This window comes from Rousettus aegyptiacus, unplaced genomic scaffold, assembly GCF_014176215.1.
Source record: "Rousettus aegyptiacus isolate mRouAeg1 unplaced genomic scaffold, mRouAeg1.p scaffold_m13_p_1, whole genome shotgun sequence".
Classification (NCBI taxonomy): Eukaryota; Metazoa; Chordata; class Mammalia; order Chiroptera; family Pteropodidae; genus Rousettus; species Rousettus aegyptiacus.
This window is the reverse complement of record NW_023416284.1, coordinates 6577465-6604421: the sequence shown is the minus strand read 5'-3', so window position 1 is coordinate 6604421 and position 26957 is coordinate 6577465. Positions and strand designations below refer to the sequence as shown.

At 53.6% G+C, this 26957-nt stretch overlaps 1 protein-coding gene across 4 annotated transcripts in view; it reads right to left on the bottom strand.

Annotated features, from left to right (window-relative positions):
* DISP3 (dispatched RND transporter family member 3) overlaps positions 1-20642 on the bottom strand; it is a 42954-nt gene extending 22312 nt beyond the window's left edge. For 3 of the 4 annotated variants that reach the window (XM_016149396.2, XM_036228676.1, XM_036228672.1), the window contains exons 1-3: positions 20238-20642; positions 1112-2210; positions 53-272 (exon numbers count right to left, since the gene is read on the bottom strand). In XM_016149396.2, coding sequence (XP_016004882.2) covers positions 53-272; positions 1112-2207 — 1316 coding nt within the window. In that variant the 5' untranslated portion in view covers positions 2208-2210; positions 20238-20642. Of the gene's footprint in view, positions 1-52; positions 273-1111; positions 2238-20237 lie in introns of all 4 variants that reach the window. The other variant, XM_016149397.2, reaches the window with a different exon arrangement.
* Positions 20643-26957: the final 6315 nt, after the last annotated feature.

Genomic DNA, 26957 nt, shown 5'->3' with positions numbered 1-26957 from the left:
TTCCTGGTTCACACATGGGGGGGCCCACACCAGGTGTGGTTGGCCCTCCTACCTAGTAGACTGCTTGGCCAGCATGGCCACGTAGGTGACCACGAAGCTCTGAAACTTGGCCCGCTGCTCCTCCCAGCGATCATCCACTGAGTAGTAGTTGGGCAGGGGCGCTCCAAACAGGATCTCGCTGCGCAGGAGGGAGCTCTTGAGGTTTTCCGCAGACAGGCCCTCGTCCACGTACCAGTAGAACTCAGGGTGAGTCATGGCCAGCTCTAGGGAGCCTGCAGGGGGGCAGGGATGGGTGCCCAAAAGCTCAGCAGGTCAGTGCCCACTGGCCCTCCTTCAAGGTTATCCTACTCTCCTCACCGCCTCACCCCTTTCTAAATAGCGTGGAAACACCTCCAGCTGCCTGGAACTGTCCCTAATGAGACAGTGGGACAGTTTAGAAAATTCACAGCTGCCCAAGAAGAGCAGCTCACAGACAGGCCCCCCCAGGGGTCTCCCACTAAGCTGACATTTTCATTTCCATTTGAATCTCAACTAATGAAATGCCAAGACTCAGCGTCTGCAGTCCTATATTCTGCCTATGACCATGCTCTGTCCCAGCTCCATCCTTCCTTAAGTCCCATCCCTATTTACTTCAGCTAACCTCGCCTTGGTCTTCCGTCACCCCCAGCTACTCCCCTATCTTCCTCCGACCGGATACCCAGTAACCATACCCAGACTACTCTCTGATAAACCCCATGCCCAAGTCCCACCCCATTCTTTCTCTAACTGGCTACAGCGTAACTCCCAATCTCGCTCAATCCAGATAGGCACCCAGACCTCCTTCCTTGCCTCCCTTGGATACCATCTCACACCCGACCCTGCTTACCAGCTCCTGCTCACATGGCCCTCAGGCCTGCCTAGCGCCCAGCTCCAGCCCGCCTCACTGCCGAGTCCTTCCCCGTCCTCCTACCAGCCTCAAAAGTGCTGAAATAGGAGTCAAGCCTTCCAATCAAGCCCGCCGAGCCCCGCCCTCAGTCCCACCCAGACTCTACCCCTCATAAACCCATTCCAGGCTCCTTCACACCAGGCTCCCTAGAGGCCTCAGCCCCCGGCCACACCCAGGCCTGCTCACCTCGGATGTCCGCCAGGTCCTGGCCCATGCCATCATAGTAGATCTTGCCGCCCCTCTCAGTGGGGAAGAAGTAGGTCATGAGCGAGCTGGGCGGGGAGCAGTAGGAGTAGGAGCCCAGCGGCAAGTCCTTGAGCACTTCGTGAGGCTTCCAACAGAACTCCCGGAAGCCTGGATGGTCCATGATTTTGCGTTCAATCTCGTGGATGGTGACCAGCCGCTCACTGGTGAAAATGTTGCGCTCGGCATCGCCACGTGCCAGGAAGATGAGCTCAATGCGCCAGTGCGCGTGTGTCTGGGTGTTGGTGCTCACGTACGAGCGAGAGTAGTCCCAACGTGAGGCGCCCCGGCGGGCACGGCTCTGATTGGCCGCGGCCGCCGTAGGGGGCGGAGCTACGACTTGGCTCTGGCCATTCATGTCTGGTTCCTGGTTCACCGGAGCTTCACTCTGGTTGGCTGCCATTTCCGCCATGGGCGGGGTCTCACTTCGAAGACGCCCGCTCTGATTGGCTACTGGCTTCTGAGTGGCAGAGGTGTCCGACCACTGTCCTGAGGCACGTTGAGGGACAGCAGGGACAGCGCGTGGGGCCCTGGTGACCCTTCGCGAGCGGTTGCCAAGATGCAGCTGCTGCAGCTGCTCTGAAATGAGGCGCTGGAGCGTCTCAGAGGTGAAGTCCGCCAAGTCGCGCCGGTTGCGCCCCCAGGATCCAAACTGAGACTTGAGCGCCAGCGCAAGGGCGTCGAAACGCTGCGAGGCCTCATGGTTGCGGATCTCAAAGGCGTTGTAGGAGATGTCGATGTCCAGCGGCGGGTAGTAGAGGAACATGAAGGCTGACAGGGCCATGGGGATGCTGCAGCCCAGGAAGAGCACCAGCCCCGCACAGCACGGATTGGTGAAGGCCCAGCCCAGAGTACTCCAGAAGCCCGAGGCTGGGGGCCGGGAAGGCAAGGCCCAGTGCCGCCAGCAACACTGCCGTCCTGCCCCAGCTTGGGGCCCCAGCTTCTGGGCTCTCCTAAAGGCCTCACCCGTTGCTTCCTCATCTTCCTGCTCCTCTTCTAGCCACACGTCCTGCAACAATGGATCATCTTCCGAATCCATAGCCTACAGGAGAGGGAGAAGGTCACCAGGCTGGAGGGGGAGAGAGAGAGAGAGGATGGCGCCCTGTGGCTGCAGCCTCCCAGCTCTGGGCGTTAACCTTGCCCAGTCATAACCGAGTACGAATACTGCAATGGAATTGCATCAAGCAGACATTTAACTCAACTGAATTCAACCACGTGTGCACAAAACAGAAAGAAAAATCCTATTTGCCCATCACCTCCCAACTAGATTGTGGCTTTCGAGGCCACAGGGGGGGAAAAAAAAAAGGAAGAAGAAGAATCACAGCCCAGTGGACAGCAAAAGAAATATTCCTTCCTGTGTAAAGGATATTTGGGGGGAAATTATGACTGCATCATTTCCCAATTTCTGTTGCATTCTCTGGATTTAGAACTCAAGGCCAGTGTAAAGTGTGACAAATCTCACTTATTTAATGAGCAACCATAAAGCACCTTCTAAAAGTATCAAGGTGGAAGAGAAAGGACATGATCTTCAGAATTAGATGGACTCTGGTTTGGGTCCTGGTAGCGTGAACATTGGCAAGGCAGTGAACCTCTCTGAACCTCAGAATCTTCATCTGTAAAATAGAGTTGGCCATTCCTGTCTCATACAATTAGGCGGAAGGTCAAGGATGGAAGCACTCTGCAGTTCATGCAGTCCATTAGTTATTACCTGTCACATAAACATTTCTTTGCTCTTCTCTGGAGGCTGTAATGTGCTCAACCATTGCCCCTGAGGCTGTGCCAGGGCTCCATGCCTGTCACAGCTCTCCTCGAGAACTCTCAATACCTCCCCACCCCCTCTGTGGGACATTGCAGCTGCAGCCACTGTTTTTCAGGCTCAGACCACTTAACATGCAACTCCAGCAACTTTGATTCTTTGGGCGCGGGCAGGGGCCAGGCCTCTGTCTCCCCAAGACTTGGGCACAAGCAGCAGGGAGGCCTGACAGGAGAGGGCAAGGCTGGGCAGCTTGAGGACTCCAGCAGCGTGGCCTGAAGGCGGAAGCCTCCTGGCATCCCTGGGTATGGCTGGTTCCCCTTGTCCTGCCTGCCCTCTGTTTGGAGGGAGAGAGACTCATTATCCAGTTAGATGCTAGGCAGTGAGAGGAGGAAGCTAATTATGCCAGAGCTGGCTAATTAATGCTGCCTTTCCTATTAACATTCTCTAGAGTGCTCCATTTCAATTAGACAGTCTGTCCAGGAAGAGAGGGGGCTGCTGTCAGCCCAGAGAAAGTGAGGAAGAGATGGCCAGGGGAAGGAGGGAGACAGAGACAGAGATAGAACATGAGAGAGATCAGGGAGACAGAAAGTAGAGTTGAACTGGGTGAGGGAAGACAGGGACCCGAACGGGGAAACAAAGAGATTAACGGAGTGAGCAAGGGAGTCTGATGGTGGGTGGGAGAGGAGGAGGGCACAGCAGAAGACTTGTAAAGAAAGGAGAGAGACCTGGAAGGGGCGGGAACTGCTGTAATACGCAGGATTCTTATCAATGAAATAATTAAACTTCCCCTTTGCAGTGCCCTAAAGCAAGCCTGCAGGAGGGGATGCTAACTGCACTGAGGCTCAATCTATAATAGCAGAAACTCCTGAGTGAACTAGAGGCAGCTCAGACTCACTCCATCTCCAAAGGACAAAACCAAGCCTTCACATGGAGGTGGGGGCGTAGGGGAGCCTTGGGCCCCATCCCCAGCCTCTGAAAGAGGGAGCTGGCAGTAATATGGTGGAAAGGTGGGTAGGGGCCACTTTGGCACTCTTTCTGGGGACTAAGTCCATCCACCCTGTCCCCAGCCTCAGCCTGCCTTTTGGAGTGTATTATTTACAATGTGTTGGTGTGTTAGGGAGTCAAAGGCTAGGGTTCTGGGTCATAGCAGCACTCCTTCGGGGCCCCTTGTCCCACTGCTAGTCCACCAGGAATTCCACTCCCTCTCCCAGGTGTCCAAATCTAAAGCATCTTTCAAGACATTGCTCAAGTGTTACCTCTGCCGAGACGCGTTCCCAGATCTGAATCCTCCACCCCTGACACTGCTCGTCTAAGCTTCTCACCACACTTTGGGGGTAAAAATTATTTAGGGATAACGAAGGAGAGGCAGTGTAGCAGTGTTAAAAGCTATGGCTTTGGAGGCAGACAGACTTGGTGCAAATCCCAGCTGCAGGAGTTACAGCAGGCAGCGTAACATCTCACCCCGTCTTTCTATCTGCAAAATGGGGCTAACAGCACTCAAGGTGTTGGAAGGAAGAAGTACACAGCAGACTGACCGCAGTGCCTGCTAGGTGTAAGTGTTCAGGAAATGATAGCTACTGTTTTTTATACTCCGCTTCTCCTTAAAGTCTGTGAACTCCTAAGAGACCCACGTGGCACATTGTATTTGACAAAGATGGCCTCGACAATGTCTCCCACCCCACGTGTTTTTCCCATGATTTGACTCAGAGACTTCCCCCATCAAGAGGTAATGTCTGCATTCCTTCCCCTTGAGTTCAGGTGAGCTTGTAGCCACAGCACAAGTGGTGCCTCGTGACTACTGAGGCTAGGTAATACAGGGAGATGCAGCTTCCACTTGGCTCTCCGGGGACATTTGTCCTTGGAACCCAGCTGCCACGCTATGAGGAAGCCCAAACCAGCCCATGCAAAGATACCACATGTAGGAGTTCCTGCCCACCCCAGCGTCATCCACCAGACATGTGAGTGAAGATGCCTCCAGATGATTCTGGCTTCCAGCCGTGGGGTAACTCTCAGCCTTCAAGTCTTCCCAACTGAGGCCCAGACACTGTGGAGTAGAGCTAGGTCACCCTCTCCTGGCCCTGTCCTGACCCAAGCTGTCCATGAGCAGGATACACTGTCATACATCACTAAGTTTTAAGATGGTTGGTAACATAGCGGTAGTAATTGCAGCAATTTCATTGGAGCGCTGTCTGATATGTGTGACTCTGTGCCCTGGGGATATCATTTGCTGAATTTAAGTGACCAGAAAATTGGGCACAGCCATTCTGCCTTCTGTCTTCCAGTGAGAGCCTCACAGCCAAGTGGACATAAACTCCAAGGGAGCAGGCAGTTGGCTGTCGCATTCCCTGCTGTGTTCCTAAGGCCTAAAATAATCCTGCAGGGGGTCCGTGCTTAGCAGATCTTTGTTGAATGAAAGAGGGAAATGGAATCTCCGAAGAACCCGGGTTAGGTATTAGATAGCACTCTCTCCTAGACAGAGCGTAGTCAGACACCAAACAGTGTAAGCACATGGCGGAGAGTATGGTTTCTTTTGCCTGGGCTGAGAAGGATCCTGGAGGGTAGGAAATGGACAAGCAGGAAGTGGACTTGATGGGTTCTTTGTTTCTCAGGCCACTCCCTCTCCAAGCCCCATGATCACCTTCTCAGTCCACCCCCGAAAAGAAAAGCTGCCAGGTGGGCAATACACCAGACTGGTGGGCGAATGACTCGGCTCCAGACCTAGCTCAGCCACCAACTTTCTGTGTGGCCCTGGGCCTGCCCCATCCCCTTTTGGGGCCCTGTCTCACCCATCAGTGGGATGGTAAAGATCCAAGTCTCTTCAGCCGTGACACCCTCAGAATCCCTAGGAAGGCCCAGTCTGCAGGCCAAGGAGGGTAAGTGCCATCTGAGAGACCCTGTCCAGACCAAGTGAGGCCCAGCTGGTGGGTGGGGTCCGGCTCCGATGCCTCGGCGGGCAACCACTTCCTCGGGCCCCTCCACAGGATGGGCAGCAAACCGCAAATTTGTTTTCCTTTCTCAAATGACGGGAATTGATTAGTTTAGCAAGGAGCTCCAGCTGCTCCATAAAAAGAAGCTAAGGGTGGCTCCTCTGGTGTCTGTCACTGGCTCAGACAAAGAGACTGACGTAGGACGACGACAATAATCTTCCATTCGGGTGGGTGGGCCCTTGGCATATGTTCCTGCTCAGTGACCAACACGCTCTCTGTCCTCTGTCTCCGTCACATACACACACTCAGAGGTGGTCAAACTAAACTCTGGACCTCCCCAGGGCCCAGGCACCAAGGTGGACACACACCCACAGAACAACATTCCCCTCCTCTTGGGAAAAGCGAGTGGGAAACCCGCCTAACAGGGAACGGCAGACCCTGGGGGAGCCTCAGAAGGAAGAATCTAGCCCAGTTTCAAGGACCAGACGTGGGGCGAGCCAAAGCCAAATTTGCGGCATAATTCCAATCTTATAACAGAAAAATAAATCTACATATATATGTATTTGAAAAAAAAAACATTAATAGTGGTTATCTCTTTGGGAAGGTTGCATGTGATTTTTATTTTCTCTTTTATATTTGGCTATTTCCAGTTTTTCTGCAGTAATCAAGTAGTCTGAATTTTAGAAACAGAAATAAACGTTGTTTAAAAATAGAATGTGTGTGTATGTGTGTGGAAGGGAGTTTGCTAACAGCCTTCGACAATTTGAGAAGTTCCTATAATGGGCCTGGGAGGAGGGATCTGTCCCCCAATGAGAGTTGGCTCAGGTTGCAACAGCAGAGATTCTGTTAGAAAGCAGAAGGACCTGGGGAAAAGGAGTTGGCCAACGCCCAACAGACGAGCAAGTGTGGCATCTCCTGTTCCCCTAAGGTGGAGAGAGGAATCTTTACAATGAACAGGAAGCACATCATGGCCCATTGGACCCAGAAGAGACGCCAAGACACACCTAGTCCAACTCCTTCATTTTACAGATGGGGAAACTGAGACCATACAAGGAGAAGGACTTACCCAAGGCCATGTTTCAGTGTCAGAGCCAGGATTCTTGGCTCAAAAGAGTGTTCAATCTGCTCCATCACCAGACTCTGGGAGGAGCTTTTGGCAGCCTCAGGAGACAACCAGTCCTGGAGAAGATGACATGTGGACCCAAAAAGCCAAAATTGGGAAGCTATTTTTAAGGTCTAAGGAAGAAGGCATTCTTCAAGTCACAAAGCCAGATGGACTTCCCCATCCGGACAGAGTGGGGCTTTGGTGGAAGGCAATGTTGCCTCATTGACATCCCCAGCTTCCCACCAGGCCTCGTTCTTCTCCAGGGTGGTCTCCAGGGGTGTGGGGCCCCACACCAGAGCCTACCCGCAGCCATGTTTACAACGTCCCTCCTGCCAAAGGATGACAGCTCCTTCCCTCATCCCCCTAACCCAGCTAGACTATTAAAATGTAATTAAAAAAATCACATTAGACATGCAAATTCCACTTAAAATACGTATATGTATATATAATTTAACGGCAGTTAGGAGCTAATCAGCTTCTTCCTGTCTCGGGGCATTTTGCCTCCCTGGTTCAGGCACTGGTCCTGGAAACATCTTGGGGGTCTTCGATTCTCCTGTTCTTGGACTGAGAGATTTGGGCGGAAGTTCAAAATGAGATATTTTGAGTTGAGCAGTTCCATTTACCCCTAACATGTTGAAGTGGGGATATTGCGTCCGCTGCTTCCTGCTTATGGGTCTGCGCTGCCCTTTCAGTGAATTCAGCTCCTCTGAGGCGGAGAGAGGAGGGCTCTGTCCCTCCTGGGCATCAGCGTGCTAAGTCCTAATACCCCATCTTCTGAGTGTCGCCACCCTTCAGATGCCCTGGTTATGCGCCTGCCAACCACAATCCCAGGCTCTTCTCAGAGACGTGGGCACTTAGGGTACGAGGCTACAGCAGCGCAGGAAACAAGGTGGTAAAAATGGGGCAAAATCACACAGATGGGGTGACGCCAAAAGCTCCAGAAACTCAATGCAGACACTCTGGCACCCATTAAGAGAACCATCACATAATAATTAGCTGTGCGTCCACCACGTGCAAGTTCTAGTCACCCTGTCTCATACTCACATCGGTCCTGCAGGGAGCATTATGAGCAACCCCATCTTACAGAGGAATCAACAGAGAGGTTAAGTGACTCCCTGTGGTCACACAGCTAATAGGACTGGAACTAGCATTCGATCCAGAAGCCTACGCTCTCTTCAGCGTTCCAAGCCGCCCTTGAGTTCCCTGAGAGCTGAGAGAAGAAACTCACCGCCCTTTAGCAAGCCTGCACCATGCCCCTAAGACCTGCTATCACTCAGGTCTCAGCGGTTCTGCTTTTGGTAGGCGACAGCTCAGGGCACGATGCAAAGGAAGCCCCCACCGGTTTCAGATGCCCGGCCATCCCTTCTGCGAGAGCATGGGCGTGATGGCTCGTTTTTTGTGTCAGCTGGACTGGGCCAGGAGTGACCATTTGACCAAACGTGATTGTGAGTGTGCAGACTGAGTAAAGCGGCTTGCCCTCCCTAATGCAGGTGGGCCTCGGCCAGTCAGTGGAAGCCCCGAATAGCATGAAAAGGCTGAGTAAGAGGGAACTCTTATCGGCTGACTGCTGAAGCTGGGATATTGGTCCTTTACAGTCTTTAGACTCGGACTGAAGCATCGGCTCTCCTGGGTCTCAAGCCTTCGGACAGAGACTGGAACTACACCATCGGCTCTCCTGGATCTCCAGCTTGCCAACTGTAGAGCTCGGACATCTCAGCCGCTACAATTATGTGAGCCAATTCCTTGTTATCCATCTGTCCATTTGTCTGTCTGTCTATCTATCTATCTGTCTGTCTGTCCGTCCGTCCGTCCGTCCATCCATCCATCCATCCATCCATCCATCCATCCATCCATCCATCCATCCTTCTACACCCTGTTGGTTCTGTTTCTGTGGAGAACCATGACTAATACAATGGGGCATAAAGCATCCCAGAGGGAAACGGGGGGTAAAGCAGGGAGCCCCTTCCTAGCAGGTAGATCCTAAGACCCTCTTAAAGTTTTCTCCCGAGAAGCCCCAAGTCCTACCCAGAATTGCAAGTGAAAATGGCAACAGAGTCAGGACATGCCCTGTAGAGGAAGGGGCATGGCTGGGTGACTGTCAGCACCTGTCAGAGTCCTTCTCCCAGTAAGAACGTCCTAAATCGACCACCCCCGCCCTGTCGCCAGCCCTATGGAAGCCTGGCGTTGCGGCTGCAGCTGAGGCGGGCACCTGCGCCTCCTCCCACCGGAGCTGCTACCCTCCCGGGAAACCATCCTCACGGGCTACATTTGCCAGCAGAGGCCAGGAGGTTCAGAGGGATGCACGTGACCACTCCTCCCTGCCAAGAAATCTGGACATATTTGTTGGGAGCCCAGGAGGGTGAAGAGAAGAGGGAGTTGGGGAGACGCTGTGGTGACCCTGCCCAGGCCCCTCATTTCTCACAGGAGAACAGGCTACGGTGCTTGAAGGACGACTGGCCTCTCCAGGATGACAGCTGGTGAGGAAACTGTGGGCACACGAGCCCAACAGTGCCATATGCGTCAGGCAAACAAGCTTTGCACTGGTCAACCTATCACCCAGGGAATTGTCCCAGCCAGCACCAGAGGAGCGCGACATTAATGGTCACGACAGCCACCGTCACTTTCCCCTATTCCGTGTGTTCAGTGGAACACAACTGGCCCCCAACACTAAGAGAATATCAGGTACTGAGAGCTCCAGGGCCTGATTTTTTGGGGGGAGGAGGGAGCTAAGCATGGATTTCGTAGTCAGATAGTCCTGGGTTCAAACTCTGGCTCTGCCGCTAGCTGGGGGCCTTGGGCAGGTCTCAGTTTCCTCATCTGTAAAATGGGGGTGGAGCTATTTCACTTGCTGAGTCACAGCAGCTAATATGATCATTATGAGCTTTGCAGATGGAAAGAGGCTGAAATCTGGCCCGGCTTGTGGCAGGTCTGCCGGTCTCCCGGTCTCTCGGAGCAGACATTTCCTTGTCTACCACATCGACTCTCAGACAGGAGTGTGGACCAGTCACTGTGTGCACTCATTAAAATGCAAAACTCCTGGGCCACACACCAGATCTAACCAATTGGACTCAGAGGGTGCAGCCCAGGAATCTGTATTTATACTACCTCCCCAGGCGATTTGTCGCAGGGAGTCCAGGACCATTCTCCCCAGCTCCCCACAGCTTCCTGCAGCAGGCGATCTAGCCTTGGCCTCCCCACCCCCGACCCTGGGGCTCACACTTGCCTCTCCCCAGGTTCCCTGCCCCCTGGCTCTGGGGTGGACTGAGCCTCCTGGATCTCTGTCCAGGGCTCACTTCTCGAAGCACCTTTTCCTCCAGCCATGGGGAAGAAGACATGATGGCACTCGGGCCAGGAACAGGACTTTATGTCCAGAGAGGGAGACGCGAATAGGCCACCCAGATCTGCCAATCGGCTCCTCGTGGGGGGGCCAGGCAGTGAAAGAAAATAGAGGACCAAGGGCTCAGGGTTTGCCAGGCCCATAGGAGAGGCTTGGGCAGGGAGCTGCCCATCCATCGAGCACTGCTGTGTGCCCAGCGCTGGGCCCTTTACTTAATCTCTGTCACCTCTGCTCCAGCCTCGGCTCTGCAAGGCGGCTGGCAGGAGTGTGGCTGGGATCGGATCCTCTGTAGGCAGGAGTCAGGGGCCACCTTTTTAGCCACTGTGCTCTAACTGACAAAAGGGATTCCACCCCAACCAGTCCACTCCAGCCTCTCCCTCTTCACCCCTTCCTGCCTGCACAACTCAGGCTGCAGGGCCCAGACCCGTCAGGCCTGGCTCCGGCCCCCGCCAAGCAGCCTTTCATCTCTGAGGAAAAGGCAATAAAAGCTTAATCAAACCAGGCCCTTAAACACCACTTGCCTGAAGGGTCACATGTTTCCTGAAAATCTTCACTGCAGCCTGTCCTGGCTGCGCCCCCCCCCCCCCCCGTCACACACCTGTCCCCCCGCCCCCCAGGCCCAGGTCCTGGGTGCTGTCTGGAGTTTCATGTGAGCCAGAGAACCCACTGGGCCCAGCAGCCTGCCAGCTCCCCAGCTCCCAGATCACTGCATTAATAAAAAATAAAAAGATCCCCACAAAATAAGACCAATAACCATGGCCATAAAAGCCAAATTGGATTCCTTCCTGGTTGATGAGCTCAGGGCCCTTCGCTCTCTCTGAGACCCGATTAACAAATATGTAAAACAATTCCCCTGGCTCCCACCAGCTCTTCCTGGGAGCTCAAGCCAGGGGCGGGGGTGGGGGGGGGAGGGTGGTGGGTGAGCAGGGGACGGCTGCCTGGCTTAGCACAAGTGGCCCCTGGAGGCTGAGTGCAGGGACTTGCCCTGTCACTGGCCTGTTGTGTGACCCCCACCCCCATCTGGGGAGAGATGCTCTCTAAAGTGGGCTCCCCTTCACCCTTATTCAGAAGCTATTGTATAACTGGTGGGCAGGGGGCGAGCAGGGTGAACCCTGCTGTAGCCTCGCTCCAAGAGGCTGGAGCGGCCGAATAGCACGTGCTGGATGCCTTCGGCTTCGCTGGGACACAGCAGCTGGCCACCTGTCAGTTCTTGGGGGAAAGCTTCGGAAACCACTCGCCCCCCTCTCCCCGCAGCACTTCCGGACCACATCCACGGGTCCAGGGGTGTTGCCAGACTCTCCTCAGTCCCACACTACAAAAGAGAAGCTTGAGCGTAAACTGGAAGCTGAAAGATAAAAAGGCACATAATGCAAAGTTCTCGAGCCTCCCCAAGGGGCCACTGTGACTGGTCTGGGGTGGAGATCTGGGGAGGGGCTGTATCCTCCGCCTCACTGCCTAGAAAGAAAGAAAGTGAGATAAGGGTAACTCTCCCGCTCTGAGACTTGGGGCTCCCCCAGCCCCTGCTGCCTGGACTTGTGGAGGGCAGAGGAGGCCATCACCAGATGGAAGGAGCATGGCAAGGGGATGCTAGAGGCTACTCAGGCACTAGCGTCCTCAAGCCAGAGCCATTCTCTTCCTGCCTTTGATCCTCTCCCCCCGGGGGATTGAACGGCACTGCATCCGAGCAGCACCTTACAGCCTGTAGATCATTTTTGTATAGGTTTTCTAGTCTTAGGAATCATTTCCAATTTGCAAACAAGAAAACCGAAGCTAAGAGATGTAAAAGGATTTATTTGAACCTGCTTTCTGATAAGCTCAGCACTCTTCTCACTATATTAGGTTTTATTTGAGTCTCCTGTGTTTGAAAACTCCCAGAGTTCTAGAGCCAGCCTCTCAACCTCTGCTGGAGCACGCACGCGCACACTCACGCACACACACCTATGCACACACACTCTCAGGGTCTGTCCCCGGAGTCATTATGGCCTGTCATTCTGGCCACAGCCCTGGCTGTGTGGCAGGCTCCAGGGAAGGATGGAGAGAAGCATCAGGGCCTGGCACCCAACTTCGCTATTTTGGGTGTCCAGGTAGAAATGCACCTTCAGTGCCTGCACTGAAGCTGGGAAAGGGCTTCCTGGCTACAGTGCGGGTTGATGCTCAGGGGCACATGGGAAGGAAGATGGTCAGCCCCGGATGTGCGCTCAGTACCCCTCCACACCTGGGGCCAGCACAGAGGTCCCTGCCAGATTGGGGTGTCTAACACTGGCCCCCAGGCTCAGCCCATGCTCCATGTGGTGCAGCTGCTTACAGAGACAGGGGTCGAGGGTCAGAGCTGAGCAGCTGAAGGAGAAGGCCCAGGATGGAGAGCAGATTCCCCGTATCACCTCCTCCCACCCCCCACCAGCTCTGCTGTCTTTCCTGTAAAATGCGTGAGAGATTCAGGATCCCAGGAACTAAGAATTGCTATTCCTGACCTCGGAGGCAGAGACCCAGCGGAGCTATCTGGGCTCAAGAATCGCAGACCCCTTCTGCCCACCCCCACCCTACTCAACGGTGCAGCGTTATCCTAAGTCTAGTAGGAACTGTCCTAAACCCTCCATAATAATGGAGTTCTGTCTCCCATTTGCTTGTGACCTTGGGCAAGTCCTTCCTCTTCCCTGGGCCTCAGTTTGCCCTTCTGTCAAATGGGAGGGTTGGATTCAATGTGCTTTCAGATGTCTTCCAGTTGTGCCATTTGGAGTCCCCAAAGGGCCAGACACAGAAGTGTAACAGGAGGAGATGGGGTGACTTGGGGATCCGGGGGGCAGCTAGGAAGGTGAAGAGGGCTGCAGACTTCTCGGGGTGTGGGGGCAGCAGCCTCCATCTGCTTTGCAGCTGCCTGGGTTCCAACCCCGCCAGGGCCAGGGGCCAGAAGAGGGTCTGCAGAATGAGGTGGAAGCGGGGTGTGCAGTGAGAGGGCAAGACTCGGGGTTCAGCCTATCTTTCGCTGCCCCTGAGCTGAAGGGCGTTCCAGGGGTCAAGGACAGGACCCTTCCCTTGGTCAGTACTTGGAGTCAGGTCAGGCCCCACCAAATCGAGGCCCGGGCTGTCAAAGTCCATCAGCCCCATTCACAAATTCTTCCATTTACCAATTCATTCATTCACTTATTCACTCATTCATAGCCTTAATTCATTCACTTGTCGGTCCTCGCTATATAAAATAAGAACTTTCTGCTGAATCACCCTTAGCTTAACTTTGTGGTGTCTCAAACTCCTTTCCTCCCGGAGGCTGTGTGAACATTCTCACCTCAGATCTACTCTTGTGTTCATAAACGCCCAAGAATGCCTCTTGGCTGACATGTCCCTGTTGATCACCAATGCCTGGTTCTGTTAGTCTGAGACCATCTGCTTGAAGCTTCTGGAGGACAGGGTTAGAAAGTCAGGAAGCCTCGCAGGGAACATGCAGCGGCTACTTGCCTGCGACGCTCTTCGGCAGCCAGCCTTGTCTCAGCTTTCCTGGCTGAAGAAGAGAAGGAGGGGTTTTCTCCTTTAGCTGCTGACACTTTCCCAAAGCCCGATTTTTCTCCGGCTTAGCCTAATGTCCCTCAGGCCTGGATTGCAGAGAGGAACCGAAACCAACATCCTGCCTTTGTGAAATCACAAGATGATGTTTTCAAACTGGTGAATACTTTTCAACCGGGAACTTCCCGCATACAAACATATCCAGAAGGACGCAAGCCCCAGCTGCGTCTACATGGAGTGAAAAGGGGAAACATCTGGGTGACATCCGGAAAGGTCCTGCCAGCCTGCCAGATGTCGCCCACATCTGGACATCTGAAAAGTGATCTCCTGGGATGCTTGGCAGTCGAGAAGAAAATGGCCAACGCACGTCACCCTGTCAACTGGGACGCAGCTTGAGTCCATAGGTACAAATTACCCAGGTTACTGAAGGATCCAAAAGGTATTTTGGTTCCAATCGTGCTCATCCTTAAAGACCCAAATCAAGTTAATATAAAGGCCAAAGTGTGAGCCTCGGTCATCGTATGGTGGCTGGGCTTACGGCACCTGGGGCCAACTTGCCTGGGTTTGAGTCTTGTCTCTATCGCTTACTAGGAAGCTGCTCGGCCTCTCTGTACTTCTCACTTCTCATCCCTAAAATGGAATGATAACGGCAGCTCTCTCATAGGATGGATGGAATGATAATACCTATAAAGCTCTAAGCCCAGTGCCTGGCAGGTAGTAAACATTAAAAATATGTTGGCCATTATTATAATCATGGTTATCATCGGGTGATCACCCTGCAAAACTCTCCCAGCTAAGAACATGATAAATCCTCTAGGACAGTGCAAAGGCCAGTGCAGTGTGGGGAAAACACAGTACTCATCTCCAAACATCCTAGGATCGCCAGCTTGCCACAATTGTCCCAACTCCAAGCCCCGTTAGGCTGCCTTTCCCAGAGACAAGAAGATCACCACATTCTCCTTCATGACAGGAGTGGCTTCCAGCTGGCAGTCACGTCTCCTTTATTAACAAGGTTTGGCAAAAGATTCATCATCCAGGTGCCAGTATGTGTGTCAGATGCCTCGGCAGATGGCCGGGCAGGAATGAGCCTTCCCTACTGCATCCCTGTCCCACCATGACATCAAGCTGAGGAGAGCACCCGAGTATATGGCAGGTACCACCCCTGGGAAAATTTCCTCCTGACCCTGGAATGACCACTTGCCTGGATTACGTCCTCTGAGTCCCAGTGGACACCTGGGTCTACTTCCGGTGGGGGAACTGGGTGAGCCATCACTTATCCCTGCTCTGGGCAGGAGGTACAAGGGCAGGGACTAGAGACTCTGGTGAGCTCTTCAAGTACAGAGACTAAGGGAGAAACACCCAGACTATGTCCCCCCAGGGGCTGGTTCCAGGACCCTGTACCAGGCTTCTAACTTCCAGGTTTTGGCAGTCATAGCTTCTGCCAGCACAAACGCCAGCAAGCGTGACAAGGCCAGGAGGTGTAATATAAATAGGCCGCTGCTGTCCGTCAGCTCCTCCTTCCCCTGGCTTTGCTTCCAAACCTCCTCTCTGGCCCCCAGAGGAAACCTGCTCCACGGACCCCACCTGTCCCTTTACTAGCTGTGAGACCTTAGGCAGGTGAGTCAACCTCTCTAGCCTCAGTTCCTTCAACTGTGAAGTGGAATAAGAAGACCTTAGGGCTGCCGTGGGGATCATATCAATTAATAGGTGTAAAGCATTTAGCACAGTGCTTGGCACATGGCAAATGTTCTGTATTTGCTAGTGTTGTTCATGACGATGACTAGGTGGGGAGCTGGGGTGGGCCATATGTCGGAGGGATGCGGAGGAGAAAGCCAGCTGCATGGCCCCTCTGAGCTTGGAAGGGAAGTGTTAGGTTTACTGCCTGCATTGGTTCAGCCCCCTTCCCCGGGGCGGTTTGGACGCTTCCCACCCATGTAGCGAGCCTGGCTACGTGGCATGCCAGTTTGGGATTATGCGATTCAGACTCTGCCACCAACACACTGTGTGGTGCTGGGCAACTCATCCGTCCTCTCTGGAGTAAGTCATTTCCCCCATCTGCCGAGGCCTCATGCAGCCCTGACCTCTTACGGAGTTCAATTAACTTTCACAGTCCAAGCTTCAGAGTGGGGATCCCGCCTGAGCCCATCACCTAGGCAGACGGGTAGGGAACAAAATCTGAGATGTAGACCCAGGCCTAGCCCAGAAGCCTCAGGTGCCCGTCCTGGGCCACCAAGGGATGGCCAGACCTAAACTCAGGTGACAGTATTATTTTTCGCCCCTGACCCAGGCAGCAGAGGAATTTACATTCTTTTGAAAACTATCATGTAAATGGGTTTCTCCACACATACGAAAAATTTATTGAATGAACGAATGAATGAATACTAGAAACAATGCAGAGTACGGGGCAAAACAGGAGCTCTTGCTTCATTCAGATCAAAATCTGATCCCGACTTGGTCTCTGCTAGCTGCACGGCCTTGGGCAAGCGTCTTCGCTTCTCTGAGCCTCGGTTTTCCCATATATTAAATGGGGAGAAGAGTTCGTACGCCATGAGATGGTTGCAAGGTTAAGTGAGATAATACGTGTAAATGTTTAGCCCATGGCACGTAGTAGGTACTCAACGAATGCAGCTATTATTATCCATGTTGTCATTACCAGCCTGCTGCTCCCATTGTAAGGCAGAGGACCCGAGGCCATCAGCCTTGTCTGCTGCCTATTTCCAAAGAGCTTTGCTTACCACATAGACACATATAATAATTGCAATCCTCCCGCCCCTGTGCCTTCCAGCTGGTGAGGAGCGGGAGCATGGCTGCCTGGCCTTCCAGTGGCCAAGCAGGGTGTACGCTCGCTGGGGGAGGCTCTGCCACCTTCCTTGGACCGGTCCCAGCGGCGTCCACGCCTCCAGCCTTTGTCGAGCAGCTGGAGCATGAGTCGTACTGTCTGCCCGTGAAATGCGACTTTTGGAAAACATGCATATTTGTGAGTTGATACATGTTTCTATTTTGGGCGGGCACTGCTCTCTTTATTTATTTTCCCTGGGCGTTGCATTTGGAACCCAGCTTGGAAGGGTGTTTTGACAGACTTTGACACCGCTTCTGGCTACTCCGGCAGGAGATGTGCTTGGGTGGGGGAGGGTGGGCAGGAGGAAGAAGATTTCAAATGACAAGCCTTCCTCCTCAGCTGGAACTGATCAACAACCGGACACCTCCTTCTCACTGTCCCAGCCCTTGGTTTCTCCATATTTGGGTGAGGGGAGAAGTACGAGAGGTTTAAGAGGGGAGACAATTTCAAAGCAGGGAAAGAGAACCAGAGAGCCCGATCATCAAACCTCTAATCATAATTATGCCACCATCATTATCAACACCAACGATGTTATTATCGCCACCATCGCCACCACTTTTGGATGCTTATTTTTATGACTGGCAGTGGGCTAGCTGTTCGCCTCTCGAGAAACCACCTCATCTTTCATCATCTCACTTTGCTCATCTGGAAAGCTGATTTTTACAGTACTCGGCTCATGGGGGTGTGGGAAGTGGTTGCTCAGCCAAATGGTAGCGATGACTGTCTTCCCTCCTGGCCTCAGATCCTGGCCAGCTGCCATGGACAGCCTACTTGGTCGAGTCTTAGGGACTTCGGGCTGATGGCCAAGCCCCCTCCCAGCAGGCAGGGACTCTAAAACTTCCCTGTGGTCATTTGCGATCAGCCCAGAGTTGGCCTTAAGGGAGGAAGGGTTTTTGACAACTCCATCTGCCTTCGAATGACTTTTCAGGGGAGATGGGGAGATAAGGGAGACATGTCTAAACTATCAGGGAAAAAGGCTTACACCAGGATCCCAAGGCTCTGGGGGTAGAGAGATCCAGGATGAAGTCCCTACTCTTTTAGTCATTAATTTGTTCATTCATTCATTCACCAAGCGTCCACTAGCAGAACCAGTGGTTTATGCAGAGGATATACTGACAGTAGAATCAATGCCTGCCCCAGTGGAGACTGCGTTTCAGCTATGTAACTCGAGAAAATTAACATCTCTGGTCCTATAAAGGAAATCATCCACACATTCATCGCTCAGGGGACAGGATGACTTCACCAGTGGTGGCTGCTCTGAGGAAGGGGAAGGTACCACAACCTCTGGGGTTAGAACCACGATTTTCCGTCCCACCCATATTCAAGAGACTCCAATGTTCCACATTATTAAGGTCAAAAACAGACCCTGAAGATACCTCGAAAAACCCCGTTCTTGTACAGATGGGAAGCCTGAGGCTCAGAGAACGAAATGTGCCCAAGGACACAGTTGGCATGCGGCCGAGCTGAGACCAGGACCCAGGTTCCCCCACTTGCACTCGAGTGCTCCTTCCACTGCCTCATACTGACACTCCTCCTCCTCCAACCTAGTTTCTGGATTTTGAGAGCAACGGCGGGAGAGGCGTCAAAGGGCAAGCCAGGGCATGGGTAACTGGAACCATCAAAAAGCCGAATCCCCCGGGAGGCGGGGATGGAATCACTTGCCGTGGTTTCACAACCGAGGAATCCCGGCCCCTGCAAAGACTGTGGGGACTCTGGCACATGTGGTCTCGGACATTTTTCCTAGGAAGGGGGCAAAAGCTGCTGAGGCCATGGGCAGAAAGGGTGTGTGTGTGTGTGTGAGACTTCCGGAGAGAGGAGTGGGGGTGCAGGATCTGCCGGGACAATGGAGACGGCTACCCCTAAGGTGCCCCACATGGGTACAGACTGACTGAAGGGAAGTTGAAGAGAGAGTGAAGGCACCTGGGAAGGAGGAACTGGAAAAGACAAAAACAAACACAAGCAAACAAACAAACAAAAAATCAAGGTGTGTGTATGCGAAAGACAAACCTGGAGGAGGAGAACGTAGCAGGGAAACAAAGACCCAGCAAGTGAAAGCCAAGAAGGATGCGGAGGGAGAGGGGCGCGCGCTCTGGTTGCAGAAGGAGGTTTGTCTGGGCTAAGGTCTGAAGGGGAGCAGGCCTGGGGTGGCGAGCTCAGCAAGATGGACTCTGAACCTACAACCAAGATTCCGAAAGGCTGGGCTTCTGCCCTCAGCCTCCACCGGGCCACAGCCTACTCTCTGAATTTGGCAAATACCCTGGTTCCTGCCCAGGTCCGCACTGGGTGGGGGAGGGTCTGCTCTGCCTCCCTCTGCTTCCCCCCCTCCCCCCAGGCGCAGGACTGTGCGCGTGTGGAGAGGGGGTGTCGCTTGAGCGGCTCTGTGAATCGGCGGGTATCTCTGTGAGCACCCTGCGGTGAGCTCTGGAGTCTGGGGCTTATTCAGGTGTCCAGAGACAGCAGGACGGAAAGATGCTGCCAGGATTGCTGGTGCGGGTGGGAAGATCCGGCTTGTCCACGTGCATGTGGATCTTCCCTCTGTGCGGATTGTGAGGACCGTGGGTGGATGTGTATTTGCGTGAGTGGACTATGAATCTGTGAGGGGGACTGTTTGCCGGTGGTCTGTAGATCTGTGTGAGTGTGCAGGCGGGTCCGTGGGGCGCACGCGGGGGTTTGGGTTTCCAAGGCTGCCCCGCGAGGCGCTGTCCGCGGTGCTGACCAGGGGCATGGCGGGGAGGGGATCTACGCCCAGCCTCAAGAGGAGCTGCGGGGAGCTGGCTCCGGGTTCCGCAGTAGAGAGTGGCCCAGGAAAGGAAGCCCCCTAGGAGGCGCCTTCCTAGCCGAGCCGCGGGCCCCCGCCCCCAGGGAGTTGGAAAAGTTCTCCCAGCGGCGGGGTTGACTGACTCACGGGACTCGGCGCCACTCGCGCCAGCATCTTCCCCCATCCTCAGCGCCGCCACTGCTCGGCTGCCCACTCCGCCTCCACCCTCACTCGTGTTCCCGGCAGGGCCCGGAGACCCTTTCGCGCTCGGCTTTCATCGCCTACCTGGCCTGCCCCGGAGCCCCTGAGCGCCCAGCTGGACCCGCAGGAGGTTAGTTGAGCCCCAGGACTCCGGAAATGTCCCGCTGAGAGCATAAGTGCGCTAAGGTAGGGAGTGGATGGAGAGGAGGTCATGAATCTTTTCCTGTCCCCGTCCCCTGTTCTAGCCCAGCCAAGAGCCACATCTGGGGCGGGTGCAGACCGACGCTCAACTTTTACGGAATCAGTCATCCAGCCGCGGGGACGAGCAGGGGGCCGGAGGTCGGAAGCCTCGCGGTTTCTGGACACCAAACTGGCCCGTGTGGACCGAGGCTGCTCGGGCCCGCTGGGATTTGGTGCGGAGCTGGGGACTGACGGCGGGGGACAAGCTCTGGGCGCTGCCCAGCACCAGCCGGCTTTCCCGGGTAGTGGTTCCGAGGCCCGCATCCCGGACTGGCTGGAGAGCCGGGGAACTTCACGCACCGCCCTGCTCAGGCCCGGGTCGGGGCGGCGCGGAGGGCTTGACCCGCTCCTCTGAGCAATGCCTCCCCAGCCCCAACCCGGATGGCGCCCAGTGGTCGTCGCACTCACCTCGGCTGGCCAAGCTGAGCAGGCGGCTGAGCCGCGGGCGCCGGAGGGAGGAGCGCTGGAGGGGCCGAGACCGGGGCCACCCGTGAGGACTTGTCCCCTCGCAGGAGTCGCAGAGAAAAGCTCTTCGGAGCTGCAGGAGGCTGGAGTTCCCCGCTCCGGTCCAGAGCACACAGACCGCGCACAGCCTGGTGCAGATCCTGGTCCCCAGCGCGAAATCCCGAGCAATAGGCGCCGCCGCCTTTTATTCGCCGTCCGCCTTTGTTTGGGTCCCGGCTCCACCACGGGATGTAGGGGTGTCCCGGGGAGGCTCTGGAGCCGCGCCCCACCCCCCAGCCACTGGCACCTCTGGCCTTCACGCCACCAGGCCTTGCGTAAGTAGCTGGCTAGGGCCTGCGCTCCGTCGCGCACTGCTGTCTCCGGAGCCCGCCGCCAGGCGCCGCCGTGACTGCCGTTCCCCCTGCGAGGGCCGTGCGATGGTACAGCCGGGCTCCCCCTGCCAGCCTCTGAGGCTGCAAGCGGTGCAGCGACCCCTGGGGGTCAGTCCCCGCCTCTGCAAAGGGCCCATTCCTGGCCACCTGCCCGGGCCCCGAGTTTCCTAGGTTCCTCTCTTAGTCCACTCAGCCTTGGCAGGTCACCAGCCTCCTGGACATTCGAAGGCATCCCCGGGTCTCCTCTGGAGGGAGCTGCCAAGCCCAGGCTCTTGGCACAGTCCCTTCTTCCTTCTCCATTCAGGTCTCTGGCACCAGAGACCAGAGCCATGCCAGCCCCTGGGACCCGGCATCCCTCCAGCTCTAGCACACGGGAGACCTGATACCGCGGGCCAGAAGACCACAAGGAGAAGAGAGCCTGGGGAGCCACCGCCAGTGCCTGGCCCATTTTTCTTCATCCCCTGATGAAGGACATTGGCACTGGTGTCACCCAGCGAGAGCCAGGGGGATGCCTCTAAAGAGGACCAGCCGCCTGTCTCCAGCTGCAAGACTGAAGGGTTTTACTTATGGAAGCCAGTGGGAAGGAGGACATGGCCACTGTTGAGTGAGGGGCGAGCTAGGAGTTTACCCTACACCCGCAGAGTGTGTGCTGAGGGAGGAGGAAGGCAGACAGAGAGGTGGGGGAAACACAATCCCTACCTTCAGAAAGTTTCCAGCTTATGAGAGAAACAAAAACGGGAAAGTTCTAAAACGAAACTCCAAGTGCCATAGCCACAGCCCATGTTGGTTTCCCCAGCCCTCCTGCTTAAAAGGGGAAAACTGAGTTGGGGGCACCTCGAACTTTAAGGTGCTGAGCGGAGCTCAGTGGGGCTCAGTCCCCACATGCCGTACCCACTGGCCGGCTGCCAAGTGGACACATTGGTATTTATGGCCCTGGATGACTTGAGAGCTCCTATGAAGAAGCAAATGGCCTGAGCCAGTGTCCCTGCCCCAGTACTCACTCCCCATGTGCTCGGGATCATCAAGGGAGCCATTGCAGGCTGGCCAAGCCTGTCAGAGGACAATTAGGGGCTCCATCTGGCCTTGAAGACATTGAGGTTGAGGGCAGCTCCTGGCATGGAAGGTGCCGCCCTGAGCTGCAAGGGGGGAGAGAGAGAGACAGGGGAGCTCTCCCGAGAGGTGGAGAGTGCGTGTGTTGCTGGCCCGAGATCAGAGACCACATCTTACATCTGAGTACAGAGGAAGAGACACAGCACCGCCCTGCAAACTTCCAGTTCCTCCTGACACATTCCAGAGGAAAGGCAGAGAATGTGGAGCAATGGGAGAGGGTGGGAGGAAGAACAGAAAAAAAATTTGTTTTTAAAGGAGCAATAACAGAGACACAGAGTGTGTTCCCAAGCCCAGCTGAGAGCAAAGGGTTTTCTTTGCTGGTTGAATGGCTTACTCTTTTCAGTTTTTTTGAAGGCTGCTTCCAAGAGCCTCCTCAAAGTTCTCCAAGCCACCTGCAGTGTTCCTCTTAGTCCGATGAATCCACAGGGAGTGCCATTGATGTACCCTGTAATGCTGTGCCATCCTTAGCCCACACTCAGGACACAGCCCCCACTTCCCTGAGAACTAGTTTTAGTGGATTGGGGTCCTAGTTTCATGTTGCCCAGCCGGCCATAGCTGTGGCCACCTTTGCCACACTCTCTCCAGAGCCCTTTTTGGCCTCCGACACCGCCAGATGGTTCCCAGTGGGGACTGGGCTTGCTCTGCCTTTGGTGGGGGACCATCTGGGAGCAGAGGGTGCAGAAGCAGAAGCCCAGTGGAGTGAGGGAGGAGATGAGGAGCGTGGAACTCAGGAACACTGGAAAAATGCAATTTTTCCCAGGCCATCCGCAAGGTTTTAAAAATGCAAATGGAACTGGGCCTTTGAAATATGCCTGCCATAAAGTGGAACCGGTGGTGGCAGCGGGAGCTGGCGCGGGTGTGGAAAGTCATGAGAATCCTCCTCCTGAGGCCTCATTCTCAGAATTCCTTCCCTTCGCTTCCTGTTCACAGGGGCCTGGGAATGCTGGACTCAGAGATCCTTGCCCAACCTGAGGGCACGCCCCCACCCCCAGCCTTCTTTACCTCAAGATGTTAATTAAAGATGACTCCGATGGCTAAATAATCTGTCCAACTAAAAGGCTGTAGAAAATAAGGTTCTACATCCCCTCTGACCCTTATTCCAGTGCTGTCTGGTGGAAGTTCTTCCTGGGTCTTATTTAAATGCCTCTTGGTGCCAATAAACGGCTTCCCTTGTACTCTGTCTTCACGACTAATTGAAAAGCCTTCTTTTGCAAGGGGTTGGAGCTGTAAAGGGCTGCTTTGTCCTTAGCTCCCATCCTTTTCTTTCTGCTTTCTCTCCGAGCGCGCCCGAAGCAGGGCCTCTGAGCTCAGCACTGACTCCGCTGCTCCCCGGAAAGCTGTGTGTCTGTTCCCCCCCTTGCAGCTATGTGACCTTGAGGGGAGCACTTTACCTTGCTGAGCTCGTCATCTCATCTATAAAATGGGAATGGTCAAAGTACCTATCTTGTCGTAGTGATTATAAAGAGTTTATAAAATGAGATAATCTCAGGGCCAAAATAGCATTTAACACAGTGCATGGCATACACCAAGCTTTAAATAAACATTAACTCTCCCACCCCACTTTCTTTCTATGTATGTATGTATGTATGTAAATTAGTTTCAAGTACACACTACATTGGTTAGACATCTATATTGTTCATAAAACGATCCCCCCAATTGCTCCCTCCCTCCCCTGGACCCCCACTTAGCCATCATATTAATGCTAACTGCATTCCCTATGCTGTGCTCCTTATCCCCGTGACCAAAAATCAACTACTAATTTGCACTTCTTTAATCCTTCACCCCATTCTCCCAGCCCCCCAAGCCCCCCAGTCCATCACCAAATTGCGCACTATATTTGTGAGTCTATTTTTGATTAGCTTGTTCTTTTCGTTCCTTAGATTCTGCATATAAGTAAAATCATATGGTATTTACCTTTCTCTGTCTGACTTATTTCACTCAGCATAATAGCCTCTAAGTCCATCCACGTCATTGCAAATGGTAGGATTTCATTTTTTGAATGGTTGAGTAATATTCCATTGTATGTATGAACCATAATTTCTTTATCCAATCATCTGTTGCTGAGCGTTTAAGTCGCTTCAATATTTGGCTATGGTAAATCACGCTGCCATGAATATTGGGGTGCATAGATCTTTATGAATTATCGTTTGGGTTTTCTTTGGATAAATACCAAGAAATGTAATTGCTGTGTCAAAAGGTATATCCATTTTTAAGATTTTGAGAAACCTCCATACTGTTTTCTATAGTGGCTATACCAATTTTGTAACCCCACCAACGATGTACGAGGGTTCCCTTTTCTCCACATCCTTGCCAACACTTGTTGTTTTTTTGACCTCACTTTCTTATTATTAGTATTACCTGCTGGGAACGAGATGACCTGGAAGTGACCATAACACCTCTTCTTAGCCCCAGTCCTGGAGAGGTAGACTGTATGCAAACAAAGTTTTCCCACCAGATGGCTGAGCAGCTGAGGGTAAGAGTATATGGGAAGGGTTGGGTTGTTTATCTTTTAAATACAGTAGATTAAGATAGATTTTCCCTGGTCCCAGAATCAGGGAAGAGAGTGATTACATTTATAAGTAGTTTACTCTTCACTCTGCTAACACACTGACTTTGGAGCTCTTGGCCCCAACCTCCAATCTCACCTCCTCCAGGAAGTCTATGAATAGAGGCAAGTGAACTGGGTGTGCTGGAAAGAGCACCAGATTTAGAAAACTGGATTCGATTTTTCGTGTGCCTTTAACTAACTGTACGACCTTAGGCAAATCATTTCATTTCTCTGAGATTTAGTTTTCTCAGCTGCAAAATGGGAGTATAATAACCTCTGCCTATGATATGTCTGCAATTATCTTTTTAGCTGAGGTGGAGCATAGATTTATAGGTAATAACTAGTTATATATATGTGTATAGGATTATGTAGTTATAGTTATACATAGTTAGACAGATTATAATAGATAGAATGATCAATCCCTGTGTCCATGATTTTCAGGATTGGTTGCACTTCGTGTGATATAATGGATGCAAAAGAGCTTAAGAAACTTGCCCAAGTTCATGGTGAATGAATTTCTGACTCAAAGCCATGTAACAAGTTAGTGGAAGAGCATGGGTTGGACCCAGGCCTCTCAGGTTTCAGTCCTAAGCTTTTTTCAAATTATCTTTCCTCTCCCCAGCCCCATTCTTCCTGGAGATCTGTTCAGAAGGTGAGTGTGAGTTCATGGGAAAAAAGGGTAGGGGGGGCCAGTAATTTGAGAGAAGAGCGAGAGGTCTGGGGAAAGGTGATAGGGCCGGGCTGGGGGGTGGTGCTGCAGAAAGGATCTGGGGGAGGCTGAACAGATGGCAGCCCCCCACCCCTGCCTCCTCCAGAATTCTGCAAGCAGCCGGGCCCAGCGTTCCTTTCCCAGCCTCGCCTGCCTCCTCCGAGGAAGCAAGCAGCCTGCGCCAGAGTGAACACAATCCAAGTTATTAATTGCCTGCAACAATTAGCCCCAGCGCCTGGGCCTACAGACGCCTGGGCTCTGAAAGAGGGAGCCAATTACAGCTTCATCAATATTCACACTGCTGCACGATCATCTCCCAACAAGGCGGTCCCTTTATCCCCATTCATGTATCTAGGGGACTTGCTCTGACTCCAACATCTAGAGAAGGTCAAGTACTGCTGAGGCCTTCAAGAGTGAAAGTCAATCAGAGTTAGACTCTGACGGGCAGTGCATGTAGCAGGATCAAAGTGCTGGCAGGGAAGAGCAGGACCCTGCCAAGGATCCAGACAGTGTGGTAGCAACCAAAGACCGTCCCATTGTGCAGAAGAGAATATAACCTCCAGGTTGGGCAGTAGAGTCCCTGAGGGTCTGAATGTTAAGACTGGCTCAAAAGGCAGAAGTCAGAAATACCTCAGAAGTTCTGGTTTTAATCTCAACTCAGTCACATGCTAGCTTTGTGGCTTTGGGGAAATCCCTTTATGTACTCAAGTTCACTTTTTTTTTTTTACCTGTAAACTCGGGTCAGCGGCCACCCCCTGCCGAGGAGGGAGATGGTCTGCAGCACAGGAAGTGGCACAGAGCGAGCCGGGAATAAATGGCAGCCACTGCCTTCTACATGGAAGGATGCCCGGAAGGAGATTCATGCTGCCCGTGGCTCCCCTTTCCCTCGGCAGGTGCGGGCCCGTGGGGAATGAGGTAGATGGGGAGTGAAGAGACCTACATGCTGGCCCCAGATTTGCTCTAACTTACACTGTGGTCTTGGTACCCTTCCCGCTCTGCCCTCTCTGTTTGATCTGACAAATAAGGACATGAGGTTAAATGAGCTCAAGAGAGCGCCCCTCTAACTGTGATCTCCGAGGAGAATATGGACAGAAGGAAAGAATTTACAATGGATAGGAGGCCATGGGGAATATGGACTTCCCAGTTTTTCAGGTAAATGTGATGGAACATTTAAAAAACAGGAAACCAGTTACATAAATGATTAAGCCTAAAGTCATGAGTCTGCTGGTTCCGCATCCATAAAAGAAACCTCAGAGGTAGGAAAGAATGATCGTCACCTGAACCCGGGAGATGCTGGGTAGAAGGCCCCCTGCACAGTCCCGCGGTGTTTCAGGACCACGGACAGTGGCTGACTCTGCGCTCCTGACCCTTCTGGACCATGGTCAAGGTGAGGGCAAAGGGATGAGGAGCATGGACACAGCCACTGAGTCGGCCCCTTGGCGGTGGTGTGATGCTTGGTGTGAGTAATGCTGAGGTTCAAGAATAACTCATCTTACACCTGGCGAAGGTCTCCGAGTGCCCGGCGGGCCTGCCCAAGCATTGGAGGGTATGGTCATGTACAGGTCCCGTCTCTCAGCCCCTTGTCAGGAATACCCAAGGCTCCTGGTGCACCTGAGCCCTTCCATGACTCAGCATAGAAGCCCAGCCCTCCTCACCTTGCCTTGCCCTTTTGTCCCTCTGGCCTTGGCTTCCTGGTACAAGTTGGCCAGCACCGCCCACTGCCCCAGTCGGCCTGGCTGGCCCACTGGCGCCAGGAGCCAAGCCAGCTTTAACCCTGACCACCAGGTTCCATCTGGGCCTCTGCAGTGACAGCAAGAAAAAGCTTTCCTGGCATTTTCCCAGTGAGGAATCTGTGTGGCTCTGATGGGCTGCCCCAATGCCAGCTCCTATTCCAGCACATTCTGTGCAGGGAATGTTCTGTGCCA